Source organism: Nothoprocta perdicaria, unplaced genomic scaffold, assembly GCF_003342845.1.
Source record: "Nothoprocta perdicaria isolate Ctin4 unplaced genomic scaffold, notPer1 scaffold_253, whole genome shotgun sequence".
Classification (NCBI taxonomy): Eukaryota; Metazoa; Chordata; class Aves; order Tinamiformes; family Tinamidae; genus Nothoprocta; species Nothoprocta perdicaria.
The window spans coordinates 610,475-638,123 of NW_020455481.1; the positions used below are offsets into that span (position 1 = coordinate 610,475).

The 27,649-nt window shown below is 38.6% G+C and overlaps 1 protein-coding gene across 1 annotated transcript in view; it reads left to right on the forward strand.

Moving 5' to 3' along the window:
• Positions 1 to 27,649, forward strand: part of BICD1 (BICD cargo adaptor 1) — a 167,048-nt gene that overhangs the window by 66,772 nt on the left and 72,627 nt on the right. Inside the window, exon 2 of the mRNA XM_026040336.1 lies at positions 19,426 to 19,638. Within this exon, the coding sequence (XP_025896121.1) occupies positions 19,426 to 19,638 (213 nt within the window). The remainder of the gene's footprint in view (positions 1 to 19,425; positions 19,639 to 27,649) is intronic.

Below are 27,649 nucleotides of genomic sequence, written 5' to 3' on the forward strand. Positions count from 1 at the left end.
AGAAATTCATATTGCATAACCTTGAGCAAAGAAAATAATTTCCCTCTCTTGGTTTGTTATTAACACCTATCCAATTACAGTAATGTTGCTGGCATTGGATTAAGCTTGCTTCTTTTCAAGTTAAATCAAGCTTCTCTTTGAAGGAGACCCATTCGGTTATATAACCATTGGTTATATATGCCTCTTGAACATATGCCTCTTGATAGGACAGTCTATTTCGAATGCACTGGCCTTGCCCAGATGATCAGTTACAAATAACCTTGCTCTAATGCACAAATATATTCCGTAAACATTAATTCATTATTTATAGGATGAGGCCATGGCCCTTCTCCTGCCACTTGCTCCTTCAGACCTCTACACCTAGACATGCCTGTTCTTGAGCTTCTCTTCAGAAAATGAATCTTCCTTCTAGAGCAACCAGAAGGAAATTCCTGTAGCTTCAACTGATATTGTGAGTAGTTGTGGTTCTCACCAGAGTTGCTACCCTTGATCTACTGTAACAGAGTGATAAAAGGTGTCCTTGGAGTTGTTACTTACATTACTACTTCATCTTCAATTTGTTTGAAAAGGTTTTAGCAGGTAACACCATAATTATTGTTTTATAACACCAACAGTGGGGATTGTTAACTATCCAGATTTTGTTTTCTACATTCAGATTGAACCAGAATTTGCAAGGTTTTCTTATCAATTCCTATGGTCCAATTTAATTTGCTGATACTTATGTTTTTTTAACCAACTCGGCATTTTTCCAGCCGGTGTTATGGACAGGAATCACTTAAACAGAAAGCTGTCGGCAGGAGTATAATGGCTGCACAGTAGATAGATGAGGAGCAGGTGCTTTATGGAGCCCCTGGGGCATGTTAGTAAAAGCTGCACTGCTTCTCTTGGAACATAAAAGTAAACTTAAAGCAGCATTATTCTGCTGAAGAGACTGCAAAAATATAAACACTAAATATATTGCTGAATACCATTTTGCCCCTCCAACTGTTAGTGCAGACACCTGGCCTTGTGACTACAGCAAAAGATTTAGGGCTTATCCTGTTGGGTTCAGGACTTTTTGCTGTTTTAGGATACTGTTTGTCTGCTTGTCAGCACTGGCCGAACTGAAGAGCTGTGTATGCTGTAGGGTTGCTGTAACATGATATAGCATATATACATACTATATGCATACCTGGTACTCATCTAAATCACCAGTGATAGGCTGATCCCCCTTCAGCTTCCGAGAGCTATTTGTTCTAGTTCTGAGGTGTTGGACTGAACCAGTACTTTAATTCAGCTGTCCCTGGGTTTATTTTCTTCTGGGCTAGGCATTCTTGCTGGCTAATGCAAGTGAACCACGGAAATACGATTATCACTGGCTCCATTCAAGCCGCTCCATAGACATGCATTAGCTGAATCTAACACCAAACTTCTTTCTTTATAAACAAGCTGCCTACTTTAGCTTGCTCTGCTGCTTTGGGTCCATCTTCATTTGAACACAAAATAGTTATTTTCCTTGCTAATTACTTTTTTACTTTTTAGAAATCTTTTACATTTGTCCCCACACATTGTACTAAAAATACTCTCCATGCAGTCCCTCTGATACCGCCTGGTGCCAAAGCTTGTTTAAATGCTATTTACTCTGGTTCTGGAAGCAGTTAACATATTGGGGGTGCTTTTGACTACGATGAGTTCCTATCCTCTCAACCTGGTCGAGTACTTTTCCCAGGGAGGCCAAGGAAATCAGGTTCCCCTAATCTGATCGTGAGGGGGCATTTATCAATTAAATGGACTAATCTATTTCATTTTCCTCATAGTTTTCAGCAAGCACTTGCTTCGTATCTCAGAGAGATGTATCTTCTCCCCAGATATGCTCCCCCATAGCATATGACCCCATTCTCTTCCTGCTTTTTGTACTTCATGCCGTTTATCTTCACATCTCTTTAAGGACAGGGTCAGTGTTTAACCCAAGCTACCAGGTACCCATCAATCTTGTTTGACCCCTCTAGTCCTTAATACACTGCCACTTAAATGGGCTTTTCTTTATTCTCTTTATAAAAGAGCATAATACATCCTCTTTTTAAAAAAAACTTCAATTTTTTCATCCCTTCAGATATTATCTACACGCTCACCCAACCTAATTTCTGCTAGGTTTCCTAGGCCTATAATCACCTTTAAGAGGTAACTTAATCCTTCATGTACTTCTGGTTTGAAAATTCAGTCATTTATAATTATACTTGCTCTTGTCCTTGAGCACAAACTGGGCTGCAGCCTCCAGTAGTCGCTTCACTGTGAAGAGCAAAAAGAAAATGAGAGCTCTGAAGGATGCACATAAAAGCAATCTTGATAACACAGCAAAGCTTTTGAAGTACTGCAAGGCATCAAGTCTATCTTCTTAGCTCATTTTTAGTTATTGGATTAGTCTGCATTCCTGAATTGAGCACAACTCTGTCGACAATCTGGTATTGTGGTTGCTTGAGCAATTTGATTTTCATCTATATTTAACCCCTGCATTGCAAATCATTCATGTATCCCTATTTAAAAAACTAGCATCTTTTCCTCAAGTTCTGACTTGACTGGCATGTAATTTCACTTGAGTAATAACTTGCTCAATTCTGCTTTGCCCATGATCATCTGCTGTCTCTTTTAGTAATGGACTTGGTAGGCTTTGGTTATAAAGTTTTTTTGCTACTGTAGCTGTTTGTGCTTCTAGCTTGCTTTTTGAGATGCTTTTGCTTTATTGCCTAGTATGAAGTCAACATTCTTCCTTAGATTGCTCTTCATTTCCAACTCAAGTCAAGCAGCCACCTCTGCTTTACTTCATTTTCTATTTAATTTTTGTCCTCCCTTTAAAAAAGATGGTTACCTCTTTTTTCACTTCTTTTTGTAGATATCTTTTAGCGTAGCCATTTTTCATAATCTTTCTGCTATTGTATTACATTTCTGACATGTATTCTATTACCTTCTGTTTCAACATCCACAGTTCCGCGTACAGGGCTTGTGTCCTATTTTTGCTGCCTCTTATGCTGCTTCAGCCTTTTTTTATCCTATTTTCTTAGCTCCTTCTATTTTTGTCTCTCCCTCTCTCTGTTATGCACCACAGTGTGCAACGACATGGTCTTAGGCTCTTCCTATGCTCCTGGCTTAATTCCCCACTTGATGTTAACATCAAAAATCCACCCTGCGTTTCCTAGCTGCTCTTAGACAATATCATCTGTCCCTGACCTGGGACCCTTCTAAGAGTCCTGTGCTTCTGTGTGAAAATTTGTTTTTACCCCATCTGAAAGATGACAAGACAAAGGTGGTGTCCCTTTCAGTCAGTTTCCCTCTATTACTATTCCCTGCCCCTTGGGTAATACAGTAATTCTCACTCATGTAGGTTATTCAGATATTTGAAACTGCCTTGCAGATAAAAGGTGAAAGGGAAACAACTTCCCTCCTGTTAAATGCTTAGGCTGTTGACACCACAGGAGTGAGATTGTGATAACAATATAAGCATCTTCTTCCTGCCCTCAGGTTTTCAGCAGCCCCTATTGTGCAGACTGCATGTGTTCTCTATCAGTGTTACATCCAGACTTCACAGTTCTTATTTTTCTGAAACTGGCATACTGTTTTTCTGTACACTGTCCACCAGGAGCTTGCTGTAACAAAACTGCTCTGTGGACTTTATGGAAGGGAAAGGTGATATTATGTCACAAAATTAGTGTAATTGACTTGACCCACTTGGACTCACTCATTCATAGATTTCATTTATTCATACTTGGTTGGACTAGATGATCTCTAAAGTTCCCTTCCAACGTCAACCATTCTATGATTCTGCACACATGATGGGTACACCCAAGTGGTACAGCTTGTGTGTGATGTGGTAGATGAGATTGATTGAGCCTTCATAGTATCTATTGGATTCTGTGATTGGCATCTGCAAGCTATTTTTTAGTCAGGTGTTTCATACCAGATAGAGATCAATAGCTGCTATGGCACAATCCACTTGCTTCAGCCTTCTGCTTGCTGCAGCCTGCATAACCTTTAGGTGCATTCACTGCTTCTTGTTTGTTCTCTCCTCTTGCACTAGAGTCTCTCTTCTGGTTGGCCTCAGGAGAAAAGGATGGCCCAGGTGATGACTGCAGCCTTGCTGCCCTCATTGTGTTACCCGGGTTTTCCCCAGACAAGTCGTCTGTGCTGTGGTCCTATGAGAAAACAAGTCTTCTGGGCCTAGTGAAAACATGTTCCTCCATTTTCATGCTGTGATCTGAGTTTCTACTTATCAGTGCAGGCAATTCTTCTAATTCTTTTTCCACTTATGGTGCTTACACACATACTTTTGTTCATACCTCATTCATACCAGTCTTAGTATTTGTATTAGAGATCTGTAAAGGCAACTATTTCTGTTCTCTTCAGATGTATTTGCTAATCAAGATAACATAACTAAGATAACATAGCTAACTTGGCTCAGAACCAGATTAGCATTGCTTTGAGGGGTGGTACTGCATGATGTTTTTCTATGCTTAGTTCAAGATATCTTTTTGGTCACGTATACATACTTCCTTCTGGATTCCCAGATTTCTCAGGTGTCTCTGGAAATGTGTTACACAGCAGTATAAAGATATATATAAGTAGAGATACATATACCTATAGAAAGAAATTCTTTCTAACAGTTTGTTGATGACTTCTATCCATGCACTGGCATAGGTTTACATGGCTTGTGTTTTGTTATTTTTAGATTATAATTCAGTGATTTCTTGCTTTGGGGGAGAGGAGAGGATTCAAATAACGTCTCTTAGTAATCAGTTGGTAATAGTGATGAAACTATTACTGTTTTTGCTCATGACTTGTTCTACCATTGTTTCCTAAAATATGCACTGCATTTCTCATTTATACATGTCTAGCCTTTGCTTAGATTTTTCTTTTGAATTAAATTGTTTTTACTGCATGGCATTTTCTACCCTTGAAATGGGACTTCAACTTTTGTGAAATGATATCTCTTTTTTGATAGACAAACCAGGCTCTTTAAAATAAAATGGAACTAGGTTATGAGTGGTCATTCCTACAAACAGAAATGAAAGGGCTGAAATGTGTTCCCCTCATGCAATTTGACGGGTATTTTTAGTTCAGTTTTACTTAATGCAACAGAAAAGTGTGTTTGGGCTTCCCCGCTACTTAAGACAGTGTTGTGATGACAACATAACCAAGAGGAGTCCACAGCATTGAAGTGTGGATTTCTTCCAGAAGGTGGCTGGCCAAGGAGAGGGCAGTCAGTGGATCTGAGTGATCCTCAGTGCCAGGCTGGGCACTAACGTGCAGTGCTGCTTCTGCAGAAAGGTGTCAGCAGGATAATGTGCTTCTCAGTCCTTAACTGATGTTTTTCACAGCAAGAAATCAACGTTCTTCAAATTAAGCTGTCAGTCATAGGTGACTTCTCTACAAGGTAGCTAAAAAGTGATTGTTTCATGAAAAGCATTTGTTAGAACTATATGCCTCTCTGGTACCATTTAAAATATTTTCTGTTTCTATTACTTCATGTTATAACTAATCCACCAATTTTAATACTTTTGCAACAATTTGATCGTATTTCCCAGGCCTTGAGTTTTGTTGAACACCTAATATTTGCCGTTGTTCAGATTGAGGTTATGATGGTGTCTTGAGAGTAAGTATGGACCCTTTCTTCTTAGTTATTATCATTGCTTTTTGTCTCAAGAAACCTGACTTATCAGTAGTTTCATCAAATATTGCTATTTTTTTTTCCTGTGGTTTACGGGTTATCTTTGTACTCTGAGCTTTTCAAAACCTTGTTACTGTGAGCTGTCATTCTAATATTATTGGTATTCTGCATTGTTTAGGCAAGGTCAGCAGTGAAACATCATTATCTTGGGATCTAATGAATTAGTTTTCTGCCTTCTGTAATTCTCCCCGTGGTTCAGACATTTAACCTTTTGACCGATTCGGACTTGCTTCCTGATAAGTACTCTGCTGTGACAGCAGGTCTGTCTCAATTGTTGAAATATTTTCAAACAGCCAAATATCTTAAACATTTAACGTTTTGCACTTCACTTGCTTCTCCCCCATGATCTCTTGTTACGCCGTTCTGAAAACCTAAGTATGTGTTAGACTTTTGAGTCTAGCATGACATCTATGCAGATATTACATTATTGAATTATGGCATGCTAGCTCATTTCTGGAAGAACTGTTCAACGGCACAGATTCAAATATATTCTGTTAGACTGCATCATTAGTTATTTTATTCAATTTTTATTTACCTTTATCACCTCTGTATATTAGCACAGGTGAATAGTCAGGAGTCACTGCTGTCTTCAAAAGACTGGTTGCTAGATTACCAGCAAAAATAATAATTAGAGTCATAAATGTCCGTATTCTGTCAGAAGGCTATATCTGAACTCCCTGCTGAAGAAATGTGTTTTTCCCTGATGCAGTGCATTTATCGCCTTGTGCATCCTCTTCCATGGGTGTGTTTTTCCAACAGATACAGCTGTAGATGTGTTGTAGTTCAGAAGATCAGGTTATTCGAGATGTTTCATATGCGTGTTGGTTTAGAAAAAGGAACCGCTAGCCCTTTGAGGAGTTGGCTAAAAGAGGGAGTGAAGAGGGAGTCATCTTTGTCTCCTTCTGATGTTACAAATGGCTCAATTGACTTAGAACTCTTCCCAACGTGGATTTGCCTGATAGCCTTCAAAGGCTCTCTGTCCATAAAATAATGAATGGAGAACAAGCATCCCTGTAATTCTGCTTCAACTCTTTCCGAAACCATGCTCTGATAGGATTTCTTCATTTAACGAATTAAGTATGAAATGCTCTTCATATACTCTGCTAAGAAATTTCCATTATAAGAGGCTAACAATAAATGGCATTTGCCTGCAAATGATGAAGGATGGATTGACACTGGCTAATTGTGGTATGTGCCTCTAGAGCAAATTAGCAGATATGTTAGCTTCACTGGGCAAACTAGAGACAGTTGTAGTTGCAGGTAGCATGAAGAAGTATTGCAGTGAGATTTAATTTTGAGAGACTTACTCCAAAAAGTGCCGTCTCAAAGCCAGGCAAACTGCTGGTGTCTTCTGGAAGGTAGTATTTATTTTACAAAATCTCTAAATTGGCCAATTTCTTTACTCATTCTCTCACCACTTTGTTACAAGGGCTGAGATGTACATGTGTGCCCAAGTAGTCAGGCTAGGATCATCTGCATGTGACGAGAGACAGGGGACACCAGGTACTGAGCCACATCATGTGTCTTGGGTTCCTCTTGACTGATGGTGACAAACTGTTGTTTGCCTGTATGTCTTAGGAGTAGATGCTAGTTTTAATACTGTGTCTCACTATTTTGTTTTGCCCTGTATACATTCTAAACGCAAAATCTTACAGTTCTCTTGTTTTCCTTATCTGGATATTTTATGGCCCTAGTTCTGTTCTTCATCACTTGACACGTTACCTTCAGGTCAGTTTGTTCTTCTTTTTCTTTTGCATGAAATCACACATACGATGCTCTGTAGCAAGTAATCACTGTCTTGCCTTTTAACCCATAGTCTCCTGTTACTGACAGTGTGCTCACGCATACACAAACACATTTTTGTTTAGACTTAATTCACGCCAATCTCAGTATTTCTGTTGCATATTGTTCTGCCATAAGGTAGAAAGAGAATTCACCTGAAAAATTTGTGGAAGTCATTGAAACTTTCATTCTGATTTGGCCTGGAAATGTTACTGCTGCTATTTTTGAAGTATTGAGTTTGGAGACAAGTGAAAGCTTCCTTTCTGAAAGAGAAAAGGAAAGCTCTAATGTCCGGTATCACAGCGGATTTATCTTGCAAGCTAAGCACTCTCTTGCAAGCTGCTGATGATAGTGTTTTGCTGTCTGTGTTGCTGATCTGCTGTTCAGCAGGAGTGTGGGCATCGCTCCCCAGGGCATGGGGTAAGCGAGGAAAGGGGACTTCACATTCCACGAAAACAGCTGTTGGGAGAAGGAAGGATCTGAAAGAAAAAATCTGGTGCCCGTGAAGCTGATTTTGTTATTTTTAAAGACATTACAGTTGCTTAAGCTACTTATGGATTCTGCTTTGGCTTTTGCATGATCAAATAGAGTAAATCATGAGCCAGAATGTTGTATGCTATCCAAAAATAAATACCTAGGGGTGAAATCTTGGCTCTGTTGACACCAGTGAAAGCTCCGGTATTTTCTCAGTAGAAGGGGATAAGTCATGGGTGCTTGGTTTGCATATTCTAATGCAATTATTTTACAATCTGAAAGACAGGTCACCTTGAACAAAGCTGCTGACAAAGCAGAAGAATATGATCCTTTTAAATTTGTTATCCTTTGCAAATTGCTTACTGGGAGACAATTCATTTCACAAATGGGAATTTTTATCACTAGGCAGTATTACAACTAGGCAGTATCATACATCTAACTCTGTGTCAGAGAATAAGGCTGAAAAATATTTCAGATTCTGCTTTTAGCTGATGCAAGATGGGTACATACTATAGATGTGCTTGTAACCCAAGAAGCCAGCTGCTGAATTGTGATCATCCCATGAAGATCTTCTTTATTGTTTTAAAACACATCATCACTACAGCCACCTTTTTCCTTGTTCATACAGTAAAAAGAAACTAATACTTGGGACAACTGAGTCTCTAAGCAAAATCACGGGGTCAGCTACACCAGGACAAATGGCTTAGATGGCAGATTTTTCTTGCCTTTTGCTCATGAAGCTTGGCCAAACTTCTATCTCTTGCTCATGTTGAGTGACTGGTTGAAGCCTGGTCGATCTCAAACACACGGATATGCCAATGGAGAGTATGGGACATGGTCTGTCTTCATCAGTTTAGCATTAGGTTAGTTTTAGACAGGAACATCCAGTGCAAATATACTGAGAGGAGTCCAGGCTCCCTGTCTTCTTCTGCAATCTCATATGTCAGATGAATCCCTTTCCTTTTCCTCCTTAGTAGATCCTCTGATCAGCAGTGTATACGAAACTGCTTTCCTCACTATCTTCACTTTGGGCAACTAAAATGGCAAACTTGCTCTTTTTGTAGTAAGTAGGCAAGTTGTTGTGCTGAAACATGGTTAGCAAAACCACCACGTGCCTTAAAACCTCCTTGGCTTTAGAGGCATGAGATTTAGAGCCATTGCAGTAAGCCCCCAGCTGCAATAGGACTTTGTAATACACACAGATGTGTGTGTGTGTGGTGGCAGGCACCGAGTTCCCCCCAGCAAATCTGTACTTGGCAGCACTCTGATTACACCTTGCCCTGGAAATAAATAACAAAGTCTATCATTTTGGTCTCTGGTTTCCAAGGCATGCTTTTATATAGATTTTTTTTCCTAACTTAGATTTTTAAAAAGATTTTACAATCCCCTGATGCAGCAGAAATGCCTGAAAGATCTGTCTTTCTCCTTCTAAACTTCTGCTTTAAATATTACTACTCCAGAAGTTATTGTGTGCCCCCTACAACAACTTAAATGCTACAGCTTAAAAAACTAGATGGTGTAGCTTTTTCCTTGTCCTCTGTTATACAGACCACTTGTGCTTAAGCCTGGCTCCAGTTGCCCGTGCTGGCATTAAGCATGTTGTGAGTGGTCACAAGGAGAAAGTGCGTTCCTATAGATCACCCTTGGAGCAGGCAGAATTGCTGTGCCAACAATTAGGAGGAAGAATTAGAGGCAATAGGAACGCGAATGGCAACACTTAAATTAAGACTTTAACTGAAGTACTCGTGTCTGCTAAATTTGTAAAAGATGCATGCATTATAAGTACAGCTATACTTAGGATGTTTTAACGGTTTGTAAGATCATTGTTTGCTACTTTAGTTGCTATCAACTGGATCTAAGTTTTGCTTGGTTACTGGGAGTTTGGCTCGGATCGAGTCTCCTTCTTGGGGACTCATTTTTTGATTGCTGCAATAAAACTGTTTCGTAATGTTGGTACTCTGAGTTAAAACAAAATAAAACAAAGGCCCATTTATGCTTGAAATCAACTTTCCCAATGCTGGCATTCCCTGTCTTTATACACTCCGTTTTATTCAAAATGGTCAGATTTGTTATACAACAAAATCACAACAGTTTGGATCTTCATTCTTAGATAGGTGTTGAGAATATTTTAAAACATGACTTATGTTTTAAATGACCTTTGTTTTAAAACATGACCAGTTATGAGTCACAGCTCTTTCAAGTGTATGACCCATGAGAAGGGCATTGCTTGTCAGTCCAACATATGAAATTGCTCAGTTAATCATAATGTAGTTTAGAAGAGGTTTCTGAAGTTCATCTTGACCACCTCCTTGCTTGAATTAGGGCTGATTTCAGAGGTAGCTGTTGCTCAGAGTCTGAAAGACTTTCAACACTCAGCTTGGCTTTGAGCCTAAAATTGGGTTAGGTCTGTTCTCCACTCCTCCAGTGTGCTGCTTTGCATTGATCAGTGTTCCTTTTAATTTTCTATTTTATCATTTGAGCTGCAGAAGTCTTCTGCAACCTTTCACAGTCAGTTTAAATCTTTAGCTTCCTGAGCAATATGCTACCGGACAGCTCTATAGTGTAAGGCCTTACGTATGCTGAGGGAGGTATCTCCTGAGAGCTCCCTCTGAACACAGGTAGCTCTGCAGATCTGTAGTGCAAAAATACTCTTTCCCTCAAAATCCGAGTCCAAATGGCAGAATCCCCCCTGGAGTGAGGCTCAGCTGATTTAAATGGTTCAGGTGATTCAGTAAGCAGGTAGGCTCCTGGTGTGCAAGTAGTTCTGTCCTCTAGAGAGGATGCATTAGAAAGTAATTATAGTTATTTAATTTCTATGAATACAATGGATAGATAGCACAGACATAATATTATGATAATAAAACTGCAGTTTTCTTCTTACCACCTTTTGCATATGCGTTGAGGCATATTCTTCACATCTGCAGTGGACTTTGGAATAGGATTCGTCTGTTCCTAGCAGCTTTCTGCTTCCTTGCTGCATCCAGTTTTTGCTTCTCTGCCTTTGTTGGAAATTATCTTTCCCTATGTAAGTGTGTCCCTAAAATTCTCTCCAGGAGAAGAAATACTGCAACATGAGCAGCAACCATGTGGAATGCAATTACTGTTCTTTGCAGATCGCTCTCGCTATTTCCTAGCAACATGGCTTAGTACACATCCAAAATGGATGAAAAGAAAAAAGCTTTTAATATAGAGTACGACTTTACGTGTGGGGAGCTAGCGTGAAATAACTAGTGTTTCCATAACTCGAAAGGATTTGAACTTCAGCACACTTTCCTTGAAACCATATTCAAACAAATGAGGGAAGGAAGTGCGATTATCGTGGCCATTCCGTACTTAGGAACAAAGTAGAAAAATAGTAAGCTTCAATTAAAGTTTTTACTTTGTCGTTTATAACAAAGGTAACAGGGCTTCCATGAAAGTCATGTTCCATCTCATATTTCAGGCACATTTTGTTAAAAAAGGAAGCTTGTTTTATTCTGACAATGCTTCTGCTGGTTTAAATTGTCCTGTTTTTTATAGCTGGGGATGGAGAAGTTGGCAGGATGATGGTGTGAACTATAAGTACCAGCCTAGACATTGGTTCAAATTTTCAAATCATTTATGGTTTATTAATGTGTGAATTATGCTGTTTATAGAAATAGCTTTATTATTGACTGTATTCATTTTAAATTGAGATACCTTAAAATAACAATCATAAACCTAATTAGTTGTGCTGTAGATAAGTGGCTTTCTTTGTTGCAGGCTTTCCCTTTTTGTGTTTTCTGTGCCTAGAGGGATTTTTCAGAAAGAGAATTTATATCCTCATCTTGAGTGCCGTTAAAAGCAATTAAATGGGGATTCTTATTCACTCCCCATTTATGGGATTGCTGATGAATGATGAAGATACTATGAAAACGAACATTCAGATGCTAGTGCTTTCCTTTTGTTGTCTGTAAATGTTTTCTGACTGACACTTTTAGGAATATCTTTTGTTCTTTATTTAAAAAAAAAAGAAGCTGGAGATTCTGCCTGGGTGCCTAGAGCCTCACAGCATGACATATTGATTGAAATCAGCACAATGTATACCCGGGCTGCAGAAGCATGGCAGTGTCTGTAGCTGAGTTGCATGTAAATGGCCATTTCCCCAGTCCTTTCCAAAGGCTTTGTTGATGAGCATCTGATGTATGAATTTTGACAGGCTTATAGGCACCGTAGGGATCTATTGAGAACAAACAGAAGATGTCCACGCTGCGCACGGTTTTATCCAAAGCTTCCTTGGGGAAAATACTATGACTTGTTTGCATTTTGTGCCATACTTCTGTGTCTGTAAACAGTCTGCACGTTATGTATATTTTCCATGGATATCCTCAGTATTTCTAGCATAGATAAAACCTCTTGCACATTGGTATGCAAGTCTTTTTAGCAAGTTAAATACTTCATATGCAGATACTAAATTATATGACCTTAGTGTTGTACCAACTCCATTACTAGTGGTGTAGATTAAGTATGCAGGTATTTGGAAATGAGCTTAATTAATTATTTTTGTCTTTGTAAGGTATTAAAACCACATATCCAGATAATGTTTACAGCTTTATTGCACTTATTTGTACTGTTCTTATAACCACAGTATCTTGGATCATGACTGCCTGTATCATAACAGCCCTGGTTTGTGTAGTTGCTCGTCATCTACATTCTCAAATAGGAAATTGAGGAATAATTTGCTTAAGGTCATATCGAATGCCCGAAGCAAAAAACAGATTGAAACCATCCTTCAAAGTTTAGTTTTTGCTCTTTTCCTAAAGCTGTCCAATCTTACAAGAACAAAGAACAAATAAGGAAACACCACTTTATTTCAGTTTATTTCTGACTTTTTTTTTTTTTTTTGCAATACTTGTAGCAACTTTCTCCAACAATTGGGGTAAATAAAGGAAAATATATATTTTTAAATTAAACAAAACCAAGAAAAGCTTTATGGAAGTTGTGTGCCTTAAAAGCAAAATTGGTCATCTTCTTCAGTCTGGAAATTATGAAATGACCTGTGCTTAGACATTTGCTTGGGCATAACTGAATTTTGATCATTTCTCTTAGTATTTCTGTTGATCAGTGACTAGTTAAGTCTAGAAATTGTGTTCGCTGCTCTGAGTTGAAAGAGAAATTTGAGATAGGGTTCAGCATCTTTTGTCTCCTATCCATCTGTAGGAATGTTCAGCATCCTGCTCTCTTGAATGCGAGAGGAACTGGACAAATGGGACACTCCTGTAGCTACCACACCAAGCTAGCCTGAAACCCCCAAAGTCTATTGTCAGGTTTTCTTGTATGTCTGCACATGCTGATTCACTTTGTATTCTCAATCTGTTTCTGAGTTTTCAATCTGTTTCTCTGCATGGGTTGTCTGTCTCACATGCACTATCTAGTCAGTACCTAATAAATCTCTTTCTTCCTGCCCCATTCCGACTAAACATACATCTGTCTTTGTTTTCAGGGCAATATGCTGATGATCTGTATTTGGAGCCTCCTATTTGTTAATATCAGCTTCCAAAAGAAAGTCTCTTCACCTCTCCCAGTCATCTTAAATGAACAACAGCAGGACATGCCAGTTGCATGAAGGTGTAATCTGAGTCTTTTAGAGTCTTAAGTTTTCCCATCTTTTAAGAAAAAAAAAAAACCCTCAAAACCCCATATGATACAATTTTAAACCACTAATCATTTTTGCAAGGGTATTACTATTTGCTTTGCAGTAATGTCAAGAAACACTAGTCAGATTTGGAGGCCTTTGGGTTACTTACTCTATTCTTCAGGAATAAATCACAATCCTTGGACGGTCAAAGTCTCTAAAGGATGAGGGCACAGGGAGAACAACCAGGTGAACAAAAGCAAGTGCCTGGGCACAAGTTGGTGTTCAAGATGTGCCACAAAATAAGGCTTGCACCAGTGATGAACTCCAGTGAGGCATCTCTGGCAAAGATTTCCATATTGGTGAGTTACTGGAGTGTGCCTAGGATATATGCTGCTGTCTTGGATAATCCCAGCCTGCTTCTTCCCTTCCTCTGTGCTAGCTGTGTGGAGGTAACTAATGCATAATGCATGCTGCCTTGCAGCGAGTTCACAGCTGAAACAGGTAATCAAGTGAACAAGCTGGGTGCTGCTGCATTATGCATTGGGGGAAACTACAGTAAATGTCATGAAGGTAAACTAATTGTTTGCCTGCTCATCTTGGTAGCAGTCAAGTGATGTTGTATTGCTCATTAATCATCCCAGTCTGGAGGGGTACGTTTCTATGCAAGTGCTTGAGAAGTCCTGCCCCAGCAGGTGGCTAGTAAAATAAAATTGAAACTCAGAAATAACATCCTTCATTACTTGTTTCTGTTTTTAGATGATCTTTTGTGTATGTGCTGCTTTCTATACCCAAATTAGGCTTTTTGCTTCTTTTCTCTTTTTTTTTTGTGTTAAATATAATTTTCACTTCACAAAGATCACTCATGTCACTCACTGCACACTAGATTTTCATTGCAGTTTATATTTCATGTATAAATATTCATGCAGATATTATTTGTTTGTATCAGTCATATCTTTCAACTGCACTTTCAAAAATCTGTATCACTTTTATCCATTATTTATTTCATGCCAGTTTTATTCTCAAGTTAAAATTTCCCTCAGGGGTTATTCTGAGTTCAGTGACGAAGGGCCTTTACCTGAAACTTTTACCCCTTCCTGTCTGATCAAATTGGCCCATTTTCTTGTACCTGGCACTATATATATCCTTTGTGATGTGCTCAAACTAATATTTAATAATAATAATATCAAACTAATATTTAATCATTGTTTAAGGCTTGTTGTTTCTTCATTTTCCAACTTGAAGTTTTAAGATATAAAAAGTCATCATACTATTATGAGTTCCTCAATTCTCAATATATGTGTGTGTATATATATATATGTATATGTATATCTATATATATAAAATACTTGGTAGCATCATGTAACTCTTTCAAGCCGACTTGAGGTATCATAGTGTGAAGTTCGGATTGGTCTCTGTTATGATAGTCTCTGTCAAAATGATTAAAATATCTCGGTGTTCATGGCTGATAGAAGTCATACAGCCATGTCTGAGTCTAGATTTGAATTTGGAAGATGATGCACTTGTCAAAAATACTCTGCAATCTGACTGCTGAAACTAAAGGCCACCATGGGACCAAGAGAGAATTCTAAGAGGCTTCCATGAGTAATCACAAGTGACAGTGTATATCTACAGCAAGGCAGCATCATACTGAAGATAACTGAGGTAATTAAGTAATATATCTCCAAGGGACAGTACAGTGCCAATTGGAGATACCATCACAGAAACAATACAAACCATTTAGTCTGGGAACCATTCCTGTGGTTACCACAGAGTGCTTTGCTTCTGCAGGTAACTTCTTCAGCAGTAACAGAGAGCTCTGTGGCATACGTTAACACACTTGTTCTGATCCACCTGAAATGTTGGAAAGGCATGGAAGAGTGTGGCCCCACTCTTGCTACCCTGGCAATTCCTGGAATTTGGTTTAGGAAGAAGCCCATATGGACAGCTGTGGTAGCAATGCAGATGACATGGTACTTCTAGGCAGAAACAGCAGCATCTCATTAGGAGCCAACCTGGTTGTGAAGGTATCCCTTCACTGTAAATATCTGACAAAAATATTGACATTTTATTCGATGATGAGAACAGGGAACGTCTGATATATGTTTGCATGGTGCTTCAGCCTTGCCTGCAGCAAGGAAATCCAGTCAGATTTCCATAACATGGTGGTATGTTCCCGTATTGAATAGACTCAGATATGTTCAACAAGCTAGTTTGTATGCCACACTTGAGTTAAACTCAAATAAGCTTTTCATTAGTCTGTAGGCCTGGTTGCAACCTTATGAAATTTTGAAAGAGCTTCGTCTGCTTGGTCTTGCTTCCATGCCTGATGCAGGTGCCATTTGCATCCAGGTCACCACAGTAAATGCTTCTGTTGATGCCAAATTCCCCCAAGTTCAGATCTTATCCATTACTGGTCCTCTTTGCAATATGAACGTCCTTGCTTCTGGTCACCTTTTGGCTCTTTGCTGGCTGACATATGTATGAGGTACTTGTGGAGACTGCACAGAGTGGCCCTTGGTCATTTGAGGCTGCAGCCTGCATATGTTTTTGATCGTGTGAGATGTATAAAATGCTGATTTGAGTTAGATTGTCACATTCAGGCTGGAAATGGCTGAATATTGGGAGACAGTTGTGTCAGTTGCAAGGTTGGTTGATGTGGACAGATTTGAAGGTGGCTGGCTTGTCCCATTACAGGGATGACTTCAGTGAAGTAGGTGTACGCAGTTATTTGCAACATACAGCAATGTCCATGCCTATATCCATACCTATATCATACCAAGGTTTTGTAGATTGGAAAACATATTACTCTAAGTATTAACTTAGAGTAGAACAAATACCTGGTTACAACCTTAAAAGTATTGCTGTATAGCTCAATAAAAGTGAGTAGTTCCAGGGAAGTCCTTAAATGTGTATTTCTGGAAAGTGGTAACTCTTTGGCATTCCTGTGGAGCTTTTGCTTACATTTCAATTAGAAGACAGCATGCCGTGTGTTTCTCCCCTTGAGGCATGGAGTTGCATAATTTCCCTTTCATTCTTTTCTTCTTCAAATGTTAACATATTGATAGGAGTTTAAGAAAGAAGTCAAATAATACACAATAGTATTAAAATTCAGTTTCCTAGGAAATAAATCCTGAATGATTTTCAGCTACTTTCTGCAGTGCAAAGAAATGTTAAGAATGTACACAGTAATTTGATGTCCAACCTTGTAGGGTAAAATTTCTATTTAAAAACTTGTCATTGTGATTATGCTTTTATGCACTGTATGTGTGTTACATTTGCCTTTTCCTTCCTATGTAGGGCTCATATATGTCAAATATTAGGATTTAAACCATGGTGTGAAGTTGTATTGTGCAAGAGCAAGTATATAGCATGACATGTATATTAGAATATTGACGATTAGCACAAAAATCCAAACGAGAATCAACACAATTCATAATTGCTTTTAAAAATATATTTCGCAAAATAGCTAGCGAATTAAATGATTTAACTTAAATAAAAGACTATATGGACTGCTCTGGTATGGTGCAACTAGAACTCAGTGACTTCACTCATCTTCTAAGAAGTCGAGATGTCTTTAGCAATCCATTGTCCTACTCTCATTTTAGAAATACATATTTGTTTCTGAGATTGGAGGAGGAGCGAAATGGAGAGCAATGTTCGATTCAATAATGAGGCTTCCTTTTTACTTAGGTGCCATATGCTGGCTGTTGCAGTGATTCTAGAAAACATTCTCAGTGCTATTGAGCTAAACAAAGAAACAGATTTTATGTATAAATAATAATTACAGATTTGTTTGGATGAATTGTTTTGTTAAATTATGTTCATAGGGCAGTTTGATAAACACAGGATTTTTATTTGCTTGCCTTTTTTGCGGATTGAAAGGGAGCAGAGCTCTAAGTAAAGAGAAATTATTTCAGGAAAACATAGTATGTTCCTAGAAACCCATCATTGCTATGTGCTTGGGCTTCTACGGGGTTTCTGTGGGGTTTCTATCTATAGGATTTTAACTGTCCAGTCCTGTGAAAGAGGGGGTTCCAGGTCCCATTTCTTCAAGGATGATGAGATGCTCTAGCCATTTGTCACACATGCTGTTTGGTTCTGTATTTTGATTTCCCCCTGGATATGTGGCCCATTATTTTTATCTTGGATATCTATCTTCATCTTTAATAGGTTGGTGCTTTTTGCTTAGAGCTCAAATTAGGCACAATACGACTTTAATGTAAGAATAAATTGTGAGATGTAATTTATTAGCAATGTTTCTGAAACACTTGTCTTAGATTCATAGGTGTAGTGACTGAATCAGTGGAAAAGAGTTTCGTTAAATTGAATTTCTTGTTATTTGGAAAATCCTATCCAGCAAGTTGCTGATGCTTGCTATTTCGGTAATTTGCAGTCTTTCAAGAAGACAGCTGGGTTAATACATTATTGAATATTTTTAGAATCCTTTAATGCTGAGTTCACAGAATTCTCCAAGTAGAGTAGACTTAAAAGCTGCAAAGTTCTGAGCAGGGTTGTGCTTTGAAGTTTTTAAGGGACTGTTTCAGTTCTGGTGCCAGTAAAACTTTGAATGTGTTCTGAAAGGCTATAAATACCGCCAGTAAAACAAAGAATTCCATTTGGCAAGTGGTTCTTCTTGGTGGCGAGGCAAAGGAGACCAGCGTCACCAGTGAGAACAAATGTATTACGTGCTGTGTGGTTGGTAGGTACGGGCAGAAATCAATTCCTGCTGAAAGAAAAGCTACTACCATATCTACATCTCTTTCCTAAGTAGGAAAAATAAAATCACAGTCTTTCAGTGGATGTATGGGATGTATGGGATGTATGTTCTCTCAGTTAAGATATGAGAGTTTTTCCTACTTTAGATGTTCTTAATATTGGCTTACTTCTTTAGGTTTTCTCCTGAGTTAGGCTGTATGATTTGTGACCAGGTATCTGTTTTTAAAGATTAAAAATTCAGACAAAAAGATTTTGCTTTTCTGTACTTACATTTTTTTTCTTCTGTCTTTGATAGCCAAATGATATCTCCATCATTTCTACTGTCATGGCTTGTACTTTGCTCTCTTTCAAGTTGATTCTGAGCTATGCAGAATAACATCCCTTCAGACACTGTCCCTGAGAATTGCTGCCTTATTAAGCTAATCACTGTAAGCCAGTAGCAAGAAAAGTAAGAAAATGACTGAGAATTACCTACTTACTCAGGAACTTCCTGAACACTTAAATATTTTGGTAATTTCCCCAAAGGAAAGAGGAACAAAAGAGTAAGCAGAGAACATTAAGTACAAATGAAAGGAATGAAAGAAAAGAACTGTCAAACTCCATGTTTAGGCTAACAGTAATGTAGGTGGCCACTGCTTGGTACATTTATCTTTCTTTCAGCTTATGAGAAGCCTTTTTTGCACTGTCTCCTCTTACTATGAAGCCTGTTCTCAGCATAAAGTAACATTGAATAAGAAAAGCAATTTAGAGAGATTTGCAAACTATACTTTATGCTTTAAAAGAAAGGCAAAATGGGGCACAGTTTGTGGATCTAGAGAATAAAGGAATTGATGAATATCACTTTGCCTCGTTCAGGAGAGTTAACCACAGGCACTAATTAATGGCTAGTTAGCAATACACCATCTTGATCTCAGTGGAGGCTGCCTGGATAGGAGCCATATTTCAGTACTGCAAATGAGAATAGCTTCAAGATGCCTCATTGCAGCTAAGTGAGATGGTGACCCCCTGCTGCTAGGAAGATGTGAAGACCATGTTTATTAGGTCAGAGTTTGGGACTGCCAGATTTAGTCCATTCCCTCTAGTTACTCAGGTGCTCATTCCTACTAATGTTTTTCTAGGGCTTCAGTGGTTTTATAATGTGCCTTTTTTTCTGTTGCAGGCATTTGGACAGTCCTTCTCCATTCACCGCAAAGTGGCTGAAGATGGTGAAACACGTGAGGAGACTCTGCTCCAGGAGTCTGCATCAAAGGAAGCTTATTACCTAGGGAAGATTCTGGAGATGCAGAATGAGCTGAAACAGAGCAGAGCAGTGGTCACCAACGTGCAGGCAGAGAATGAGAGACTCACTGCTATCGTGCAGGATTTGAAAGAGGTAATGGGGCTTGTGGGTGGAGTAGTGGGGTCATTGTCTTGGACTGTGGCTGGTAGCATGGCAATTATGAAATACCTGTGAGTTGGTGATCATCCTGGAGATATTATGGTCTGAGAGGCTTGGGATTTAGAAAGGAAAAAAGATCTAAAAAGATCTAAAAGATCAAAAAAAAAAAAAAAAGAGTAAATCTCCACTTAAAACCAAATTAAATCTCCACTTAAAACCAAAAATTGCTTCAAAAAAGCGATTTTTGAATACTTCAAAATACAAGTTTCAAAGTGCTGTTGGGCTTTGTATTTTATTGTACAGTGCCTACAGGTAGGTGCATTTTATGGAAATACCTTTTAATACCTTTTTTTACATTCTTCTCAATGCTGCAGATCCTTCTCACTTCACCTCATTTCTCAGGTATTTTGGATTAGCTAGGGTTAACTAAAGTTTTCACCAGTTTTCTCCTACAATGTAGTAAAGTTTGAAGGCAGCCACTTATTTAGCTCTTGTTTCAAATGTACGTTAGAAAATGTACAATAGTGAAGAAGCTCAACATGGCTGACAACAGTCATTGATTATTTTCAATTAAAATATTAGGAAAGTTTAATAATTTTTGGAATTTTGGAATATTTATGGAATAAATATTTATGGAATAAATATTTATGGAATAAAGATTTATGGAATAAATATTTATGGAATAAATTTTTCCATAAATTTGGAAATTTAGACAGAACTTTGCTTATTACTGCATCCATATAACAGTGAAAGGAGGAAAACTGATTTGTTTTTACTAATTTAATCTTTTTCTATTGATGATTCAATCATACGGCTTACATAGCAGTGCTCAATGGGAGAACATGCAAGAAAGAAAGGCAGATTGGCCCCAGCTTTCATTCTTATATTTAACATTTAGATAATTTTGTGAGTGTCCAGTCAATCTGGTCAGCATTAATTGTGATGACATGGAGAATAAGGGATGTTGGGCATCGAGTCCTCATCAGATATCCTAGGTTCCTGGGTGACCATGTCCTCATTTTGGATATACTTTTTAAGAGCTGATGTGTATTGAGATCTTTTACTCTTCATCTCGTCCCAGTTCTGTGAGTTGTTATGTGACACTGCTGATTTAATCTTTGTTCTTTAGTCTGAGACAGTCAGGTTAGAAAAAGAGCCTTCCTGAGGGTGGGAGAAGTTGCGCATCAATGTCCTATGATCTTAATGGGATGCTCATAGAGGATGGGGTACTCAACGCATCCTGTTCTTCTACTAACCTTATCTTTCTTCAAATAGTTATACATACACATACTTCTATTCATGCTTCATTCCCCAGGCTTGCTTGGACTCCCTGCTGTCCAGCTGCTGGCAAAGCAAAAATCTTTTTCTTTCTTTCTTTTTTTTTTTTTTTCTTTTTTCTTTCCTGTAGCTGAGTGGAATGGCATCCTCTTAATTTATAGAAATGCCTGAGAATTCTCTCAGATCGCCAGGCTCCATGGACATGGTCCTTTACTTTGGGTTTAATGATTGCTGTATACAAAAGGATGGGACGTTCTTGTGTAGTGGTTGTGCTGAACTTGACCTTAATGCAAGTCAGATTTGAATGAGAATATACATTATTTACATGATCCAAATCTAAATTATGTGGTTATAAATACTGATGAGATGGTTAACAGGAATAAAAACAAGTTTGTATCCACATACCCTAGAACCATATCCCGGTCTTCGCTATGCGGTCAATAAGCTGCTGGAACACCTACCTAACTGGGTGGTTAAAGCTTGTCCGGGAACAAAAATCCCTATGACTGGGACTTCAATCACAGAAGAACTGAGTTAGAGGATACTCGTTTTGTCTTTGTACTCAGTTCTGTCCTCAGGGGCCTCCTTGGGATTCCTTCAAATGCAAATCTCCCTTCCATTTTCTGTCATGATTATTGATCTCTAAGTTACTCAGGAGGCAATTTCAATACCCGTCCCCCCTGGAATATTGATTGTCCTCACTTCTAGGGAGATAATAGTAGCCCTGAGTGTGAGGCCAGCTGCAGTTATTTCTTGTTGTAATGCTAAACAGAAACACGCCCTAGCAGTTAATTAAAGAATGATAAAGGAATTTGCCTGAATAAAAAACGGACTGATGAAGTATTCTTTATTCCTAAGGTGATGTTGGAACCTGAGTATAAAGTCCTCCGGTGTGTTGCACTTTATATAACCACAGTTGGTGTATTTAATCATAAATGGAATTAGGGTATTCAATTCATTATTGAGCTGACACCAGACACTCTTATGATTAATTACTTGAAAATAATAATAGGGATAGGATGATTGACACTTACCAAGGTTCTTAGGGATCTTGTCACACTCAATTTTACAGACATTTCACCTTTTGTATAAACAAGTCTCATCCTTGTGCCCAGCTTAATATTGGACCAAGCATATCAGTCGCAAGACAGTGATACCTGAGTGTCTGCAGAAATAAGGTGCTCCTCTACTGTGTGTGCAAACTTTGCTTCATGCTGTCTCCTGCTCATAGGAAAAGACAGACTTACCTTACTCCAAATCTTAAACTACTGAGAAGGTTTTTTGGGGGGGAAAGTGCTTTTTGGTTGATTGTGTACAAAATGTGTAGCGTATTTTGGGGGTGAAGACAGTCATTACAGCCTGCCACAGGTGAATTGCTGAAATGGGAAACTCTTTTGGCTCTTCAACCAATGATATTTGACAATCTAATTAAAGAAAAAGTTGGAAGAAGAAAGGATGATCTTTAAGTGAGCAACCATACTGAGCGATGTAAAGGTGGATTCTGGTCTTAAGTGATTGTTCTCTGTTTCTCCTTGACCCTCTCCAAACAGTGGGCATTTTATAGCAGTTTTTTGAACACGACATCTAACTAAACCCAAAGCAAATCACTTCTTTCACCTTCACACTCGATTTAAAGGACATTAAAACTGTGAATCTGGAAATAGTGTTTTTGCATAGAGAACAGAAAATGATGATATTTTAGTCATGCACTCAGCTATGCCCCTATACTATAATGGTATCAATATAAAAATAATATACATATATTATTATACCTATAATATATTATAATTACATATAAAATATATAAATATATAATTATATAATTATATAATTATAATAGATTTATTAAATAATATATTATATATATTTACATTATATAATTATAAATAATTATAACTATGATATAATTATATATCATATATGCTATAATATATAAATATATAAATATATGTATTTATAATAATAGTATATAATAGTGTATATATAATATAATAATAGCTATACCCTATGATAATGAAGGCAATCTGTGAGGTTTTCAAAATATTGCCCGTGTTATAGGTACCACATCCCTAAATAACACAGTCAGTGCTGCTCTGTTCTCTAAATCTTCTCTGAGAGATCATTTCTGAATAGATTCTGCCTTCTGGATTTGCACAGAAGCCAATGGTCATATCAGTGCATGTGAACATTTTGTGAACCGTCAGAATACACTTGACTGCATGCTGATGATTTTCTTAAACCCTAGGAATTCAGTAGCCTTGGGAGTTTAAAAATTGATGTCTTTTTGCAAGCATGTGGCGTGTTATCGCAGCTGAGGTCTGCAGAGCAGCTTGACCTGTATCTCTCTGGTTACGAAAGAGAATGTATCAGGCTCAGGTCTCTCGAGATTATGCATCTCAATTTGGGAAAGCAAACAAACTGATTTCAATGCTTGCAAGAAAATAAATATTTTTGAAGTATTTTGAGCATTTCCTTAGCCCTGATGGTGAAAAATGGAGCAGGGATATCTGTAAGTGGGTGGTTTTCTAGGTTCATGTTAAAATAAATGATTGAAGCAGCAGAACTATTATTTATGATGCGATAAGAGGCTCTGGAACTTTTAATAGGAATATTCCTTTTAATAGGAATATTCCTTTTAATAGGAATATTTTAATAGGAATTATCATTTAACTGGGTAAAACATATATTTTGGAAAGTGGGTAGATGCCCACCAAGATGCTTCCCATAGGACATGGAACATTATTTTTAAGACAGCTGTAATATGAACCAGAAATTGTAGTGGTTTCATAAATTAGGCCAAAGAGGTCATTTTAAATAGTAAGAGGTCACATTCATATATTTTGCAAATCAGAGAGCTTATGGTAGCTGGGCCTTTGCATCTGAAGAGACCGTTATGGTTATCAGCTCATTTCATTTTTTGTAAGTGCTTATGAACTGCCTACTTTCATTATTTGTGTTAAAGAGAGAAACTCTTTGAAATTCATATTTTAAAATGTGTAATACTGTTTTTTTTTTTCTAATTCTCCAATGATTATATTGTGCTCCTATTTAAAACACCGTATTTATTTATAATGGGAAATTAAGTGTTTCTTCCATTTGGCCATTGAAATATCTTTCTGTATGGTAACCATAACCATAATTTATAGAAAGGGGATGAAATCACTGTCCTGAGAAGTGCGATTGAGTGCCTTGGTAATGGAAGCACAAATAAATCAGGTCAATAGTCGGACCAAAAGATCTTGTGATGGGATCATCTTCAAAAGTAAGCTGAATGCCTTGGCTCTGTGCATCTACCTCAAAATGTGTGGCACCTAAAGAGAAAAAAGCCTGAAAAATAGGAAGCTGCTTTAGAAAGTGGAGCTGAAATATGTCAGTATGGTTTGAGTAATGTAGATTTTTCAAGACTGGGATTAGAGGTTGGTACAGGGCAGGTAAATGATGCTGCAGCCAAAAAAGCTGGCAGATTTGGTCAACTCTTTATTCCCAGCCTTCTTGCTGGGAAACAGGACTGGTGAAAAGATGAATAAATTCTCAGTGTTGGGAAGCAAAGGGTTAAAACGCATGATCTGGTGCAACTGGGTGTTACTGCAGCAGCTGCTGGTCTTGCAGAAAGAAACTGGCATCTGAGTACCTGCAGCCCGGGAGATAACAGATGAGTAGTGAGGTTTATGTGATGCTAATGTTAATGAGCCATAGCCCCACTGCACACCTGGGCATCTGGATGGCAGAAGAAAGGAAGGCAAAAGAAGGGATGCAAGTAAGAAAAAAAATGCTTGAAGAAAAAAGAACAAATAATTGAGGGAATATGTACAGAAATCATGTGAAGGGAATTTCGGGACTGAATCATGCAACTCTCTCCCACGCACACCCTGGAAATTCAAACTTTTATTCTCTTCCATAGTATGAAGATCTTGTACTTCATGCTGATCAGGAAAATGTGACAGCAATAGTTTAGACTCCTTTCTATAGAGAATATGTGCGATTGCAAAGCCTGAGCAGTTTAGCTTGGTAAAGAGCTAGGACACAAACTTTAATTACTAGTTATGGCCATTTCAGAAAGAAGCTTGATGCTAAGTGGCTATACCTGCATTCTGAAGACACATCAGAAGAGGGAGAAAAAAAATATTGACATTGCATTTGAGTTGAATTTTTGTCCAAATTTTTTTTATTATTATTTTTTATATTTCAAATGTATTTCAAATATACCTTTTAAACATACTGGTGGGCTATTTCCTATTTAGAAATCATAGCTTTTCAGTTTGAAAAGTAAAAAGAATTAACTCTCATTTGTGACAAAGCAAAATAAAACCTAAAATTCTTTAAAAGCAAGCACACCTCTAGGAAACCTGTCTCAGTTTCAGGTTCTTGTTTGCCTGCCTTGGGGTTAGACCTATAAAAGGATTTCAGTGCTTCCTAACTAATGGAGGACGTAGTTAGATCCAAAACTATGATGCCTAAAAGATGCATTCAATTGCTGCCTATTCCTGAAAGTTACTACACTGAGGAAGTCTTCAGCTGTGAGGTTTTTCTCCCATCCAGTGGTCTGTTCCTAGGCATGCCCGGGAACACCTTTTGCTTGGGCTGTGTTCTGCTGCTGCTGTCAGTGTACATGGAGCGCTGATGTCAGTGCCACTGGGATGCTCCAAGGAGCTATTTCCCCAGCTGATCTTACTAGGGATGTTTCCCCAGCTGAACTCGTCTGTGAGTGTTTTCTGAGCAATAGAAAACCTTGCTCCTCCTCTTGCTGGAGGAGGAGTGGGTGCTAGTGACTTCCCTTTGGTTCTGTGGTCATGACAAGGGACTTGGGCCTCAGGTTTCTTGTCTTCCTGAGCAAATCCTAATCCCATTCTTCCTCTGAGGAAAGTGCCCTGAGAGTCATCCAGGAGGCTGTTCTGGGGTGAGGGTCCTTCATTCTGGAGCAGTTCCACTTTGCTGGGGGATCTTTGGGTGTTTGTGGGTCAGGGAGAGGCGAGAGCAAGTAAGCCCATAAGAAAGGCTCTGTAGCCTAAGGGCTGAGATACTCAGCTGGGAATAAGGAACTAGTTCTAGTCCTTATTTCAATTAATGTTTAATAAGAAGTACTTAAATATTAATTGGAGCAGAGACTTGAACCCCAGCCTCTCCTCTGCAAGGTGACAGCCCTCTGCAGAGGCTTCTTGCCTCAAACCTCAGGCAGAGCAAGACCTTGGATCCAGACCCCCATGCTCACCACTAGTGGTGTAACTTCTGAGCCATTGGGATAAGGTAAGTCCATGTTACTAAGTGAAGTAACTTCCTCGACTCTGTGATGAAGGAAGAACTGAATGCAGTGGATGAGTCTAGGAGGCTGAGTGCTGTCACAGACTGAATGCTGCAAGAAGCAGCCTGGATATCATCATGTACCTCTCATGGGTGGAAAACCCACTCTGTTTTCAATGGCCCTGGCTTGCTCCTGCTCTTAGATGCCTAGCATTCCGGATAGGTACCCTGGGAATGTGACAGTGCACTGGTTCAAGTTACTCCAGCAGTGACAACAGAGGTGATTTCAAGGCGAATGGTCCATCTGTGATCTCTCCTTGCTCCCTGATGTCCTGTGTGGTCACTTCAACGAGCCATCCTGCTCAGTCTGCTGACAGAGAGCAGTTTATTTTGGCCTTGGAACTGCTGAAATCAAGGCTGCGATGTAAATGTATTTGTCTTATTACTGCCATGGTGCACCTGCTTGCAGGAATGGGTTCGTTTCTGGAGGGACAGAAAGAAAGGAAATGTGGCAAAGTATTCAGGCTCTCAGTAATGGTTTCTCCATCTTAATGTGCCTTTCTGCAGACACTGCTTTTTGTGTCTGCAAAAAGGCGCATCTCTTTATGAAAAAGAAAAAGAAGCTGTATTAATGTTATGCCAGGGCAGCCCATGGAGATTACAGTAGAGATCCCAGCTGCCTGAGAAAGGAGGTGCAGCTGAGGAGCAGTAGAGAGACAGCAGAACTGTGTTTGTTCATGTTAAGAGCTTTCCCATCATAATATAGGGTGTTATTAGTATAGTCACTCTGACTGTGTTTACATTCCTTTGTTTGGAGGTTTTCTTTGACTTGAATTTAAAACGAACTCTAAATTAGGGTTAGAATATAAATGCATTCCTTTGCCCACTGGGAGGTGTTTTCCTTTTTTCTCCACTGTTCTTAGAAAAGCCTGCTCAGGGGATATCTCCCAGCTTGAAGATTTCTAGCTACTCTCATAAATTTTCTTTTTGATAATAATGCTAATGTTTTTCCGTTTTAAATGAGATTGAAAAATTTGCTAAAAATGTGTTGTTTCCTTCTGCTTCAGGAAACACTTTCTCATCAACCTTAATATAAATTCCTAATTACTACAGGGTAGCAGAGTGTAATGCAACACTGACAATGTTATTAGATGTTGTAGATAAGTTTAAAATAAAAGTCCAGTGGATACTTGTGCCTTGTCTGGACCTCTTTAAAAATATAACATCTTCTGTATGTAGTCAAGTGTTTAAAAAAAAAAAGTCCTGTTAATGGCACTTGCTTGTCTGCAGTCTGCCTAGATGTGAGAGCTCCGTGGCCTTTCAAGGTGTTAGGCTGAACAGGACTGGCATCGAGCCTGTGCTTGCTCTAAATTCCTGTCCTCTGGAAAATGAGCAGCGTATGTTTGTGAGTTAGCAGCAGCAGCAGGCGTGGAGTGAAATCCAGGTCAGTACCTTTGCCAGTGTTATGCCTTGCTGCATGAGCCCTGAA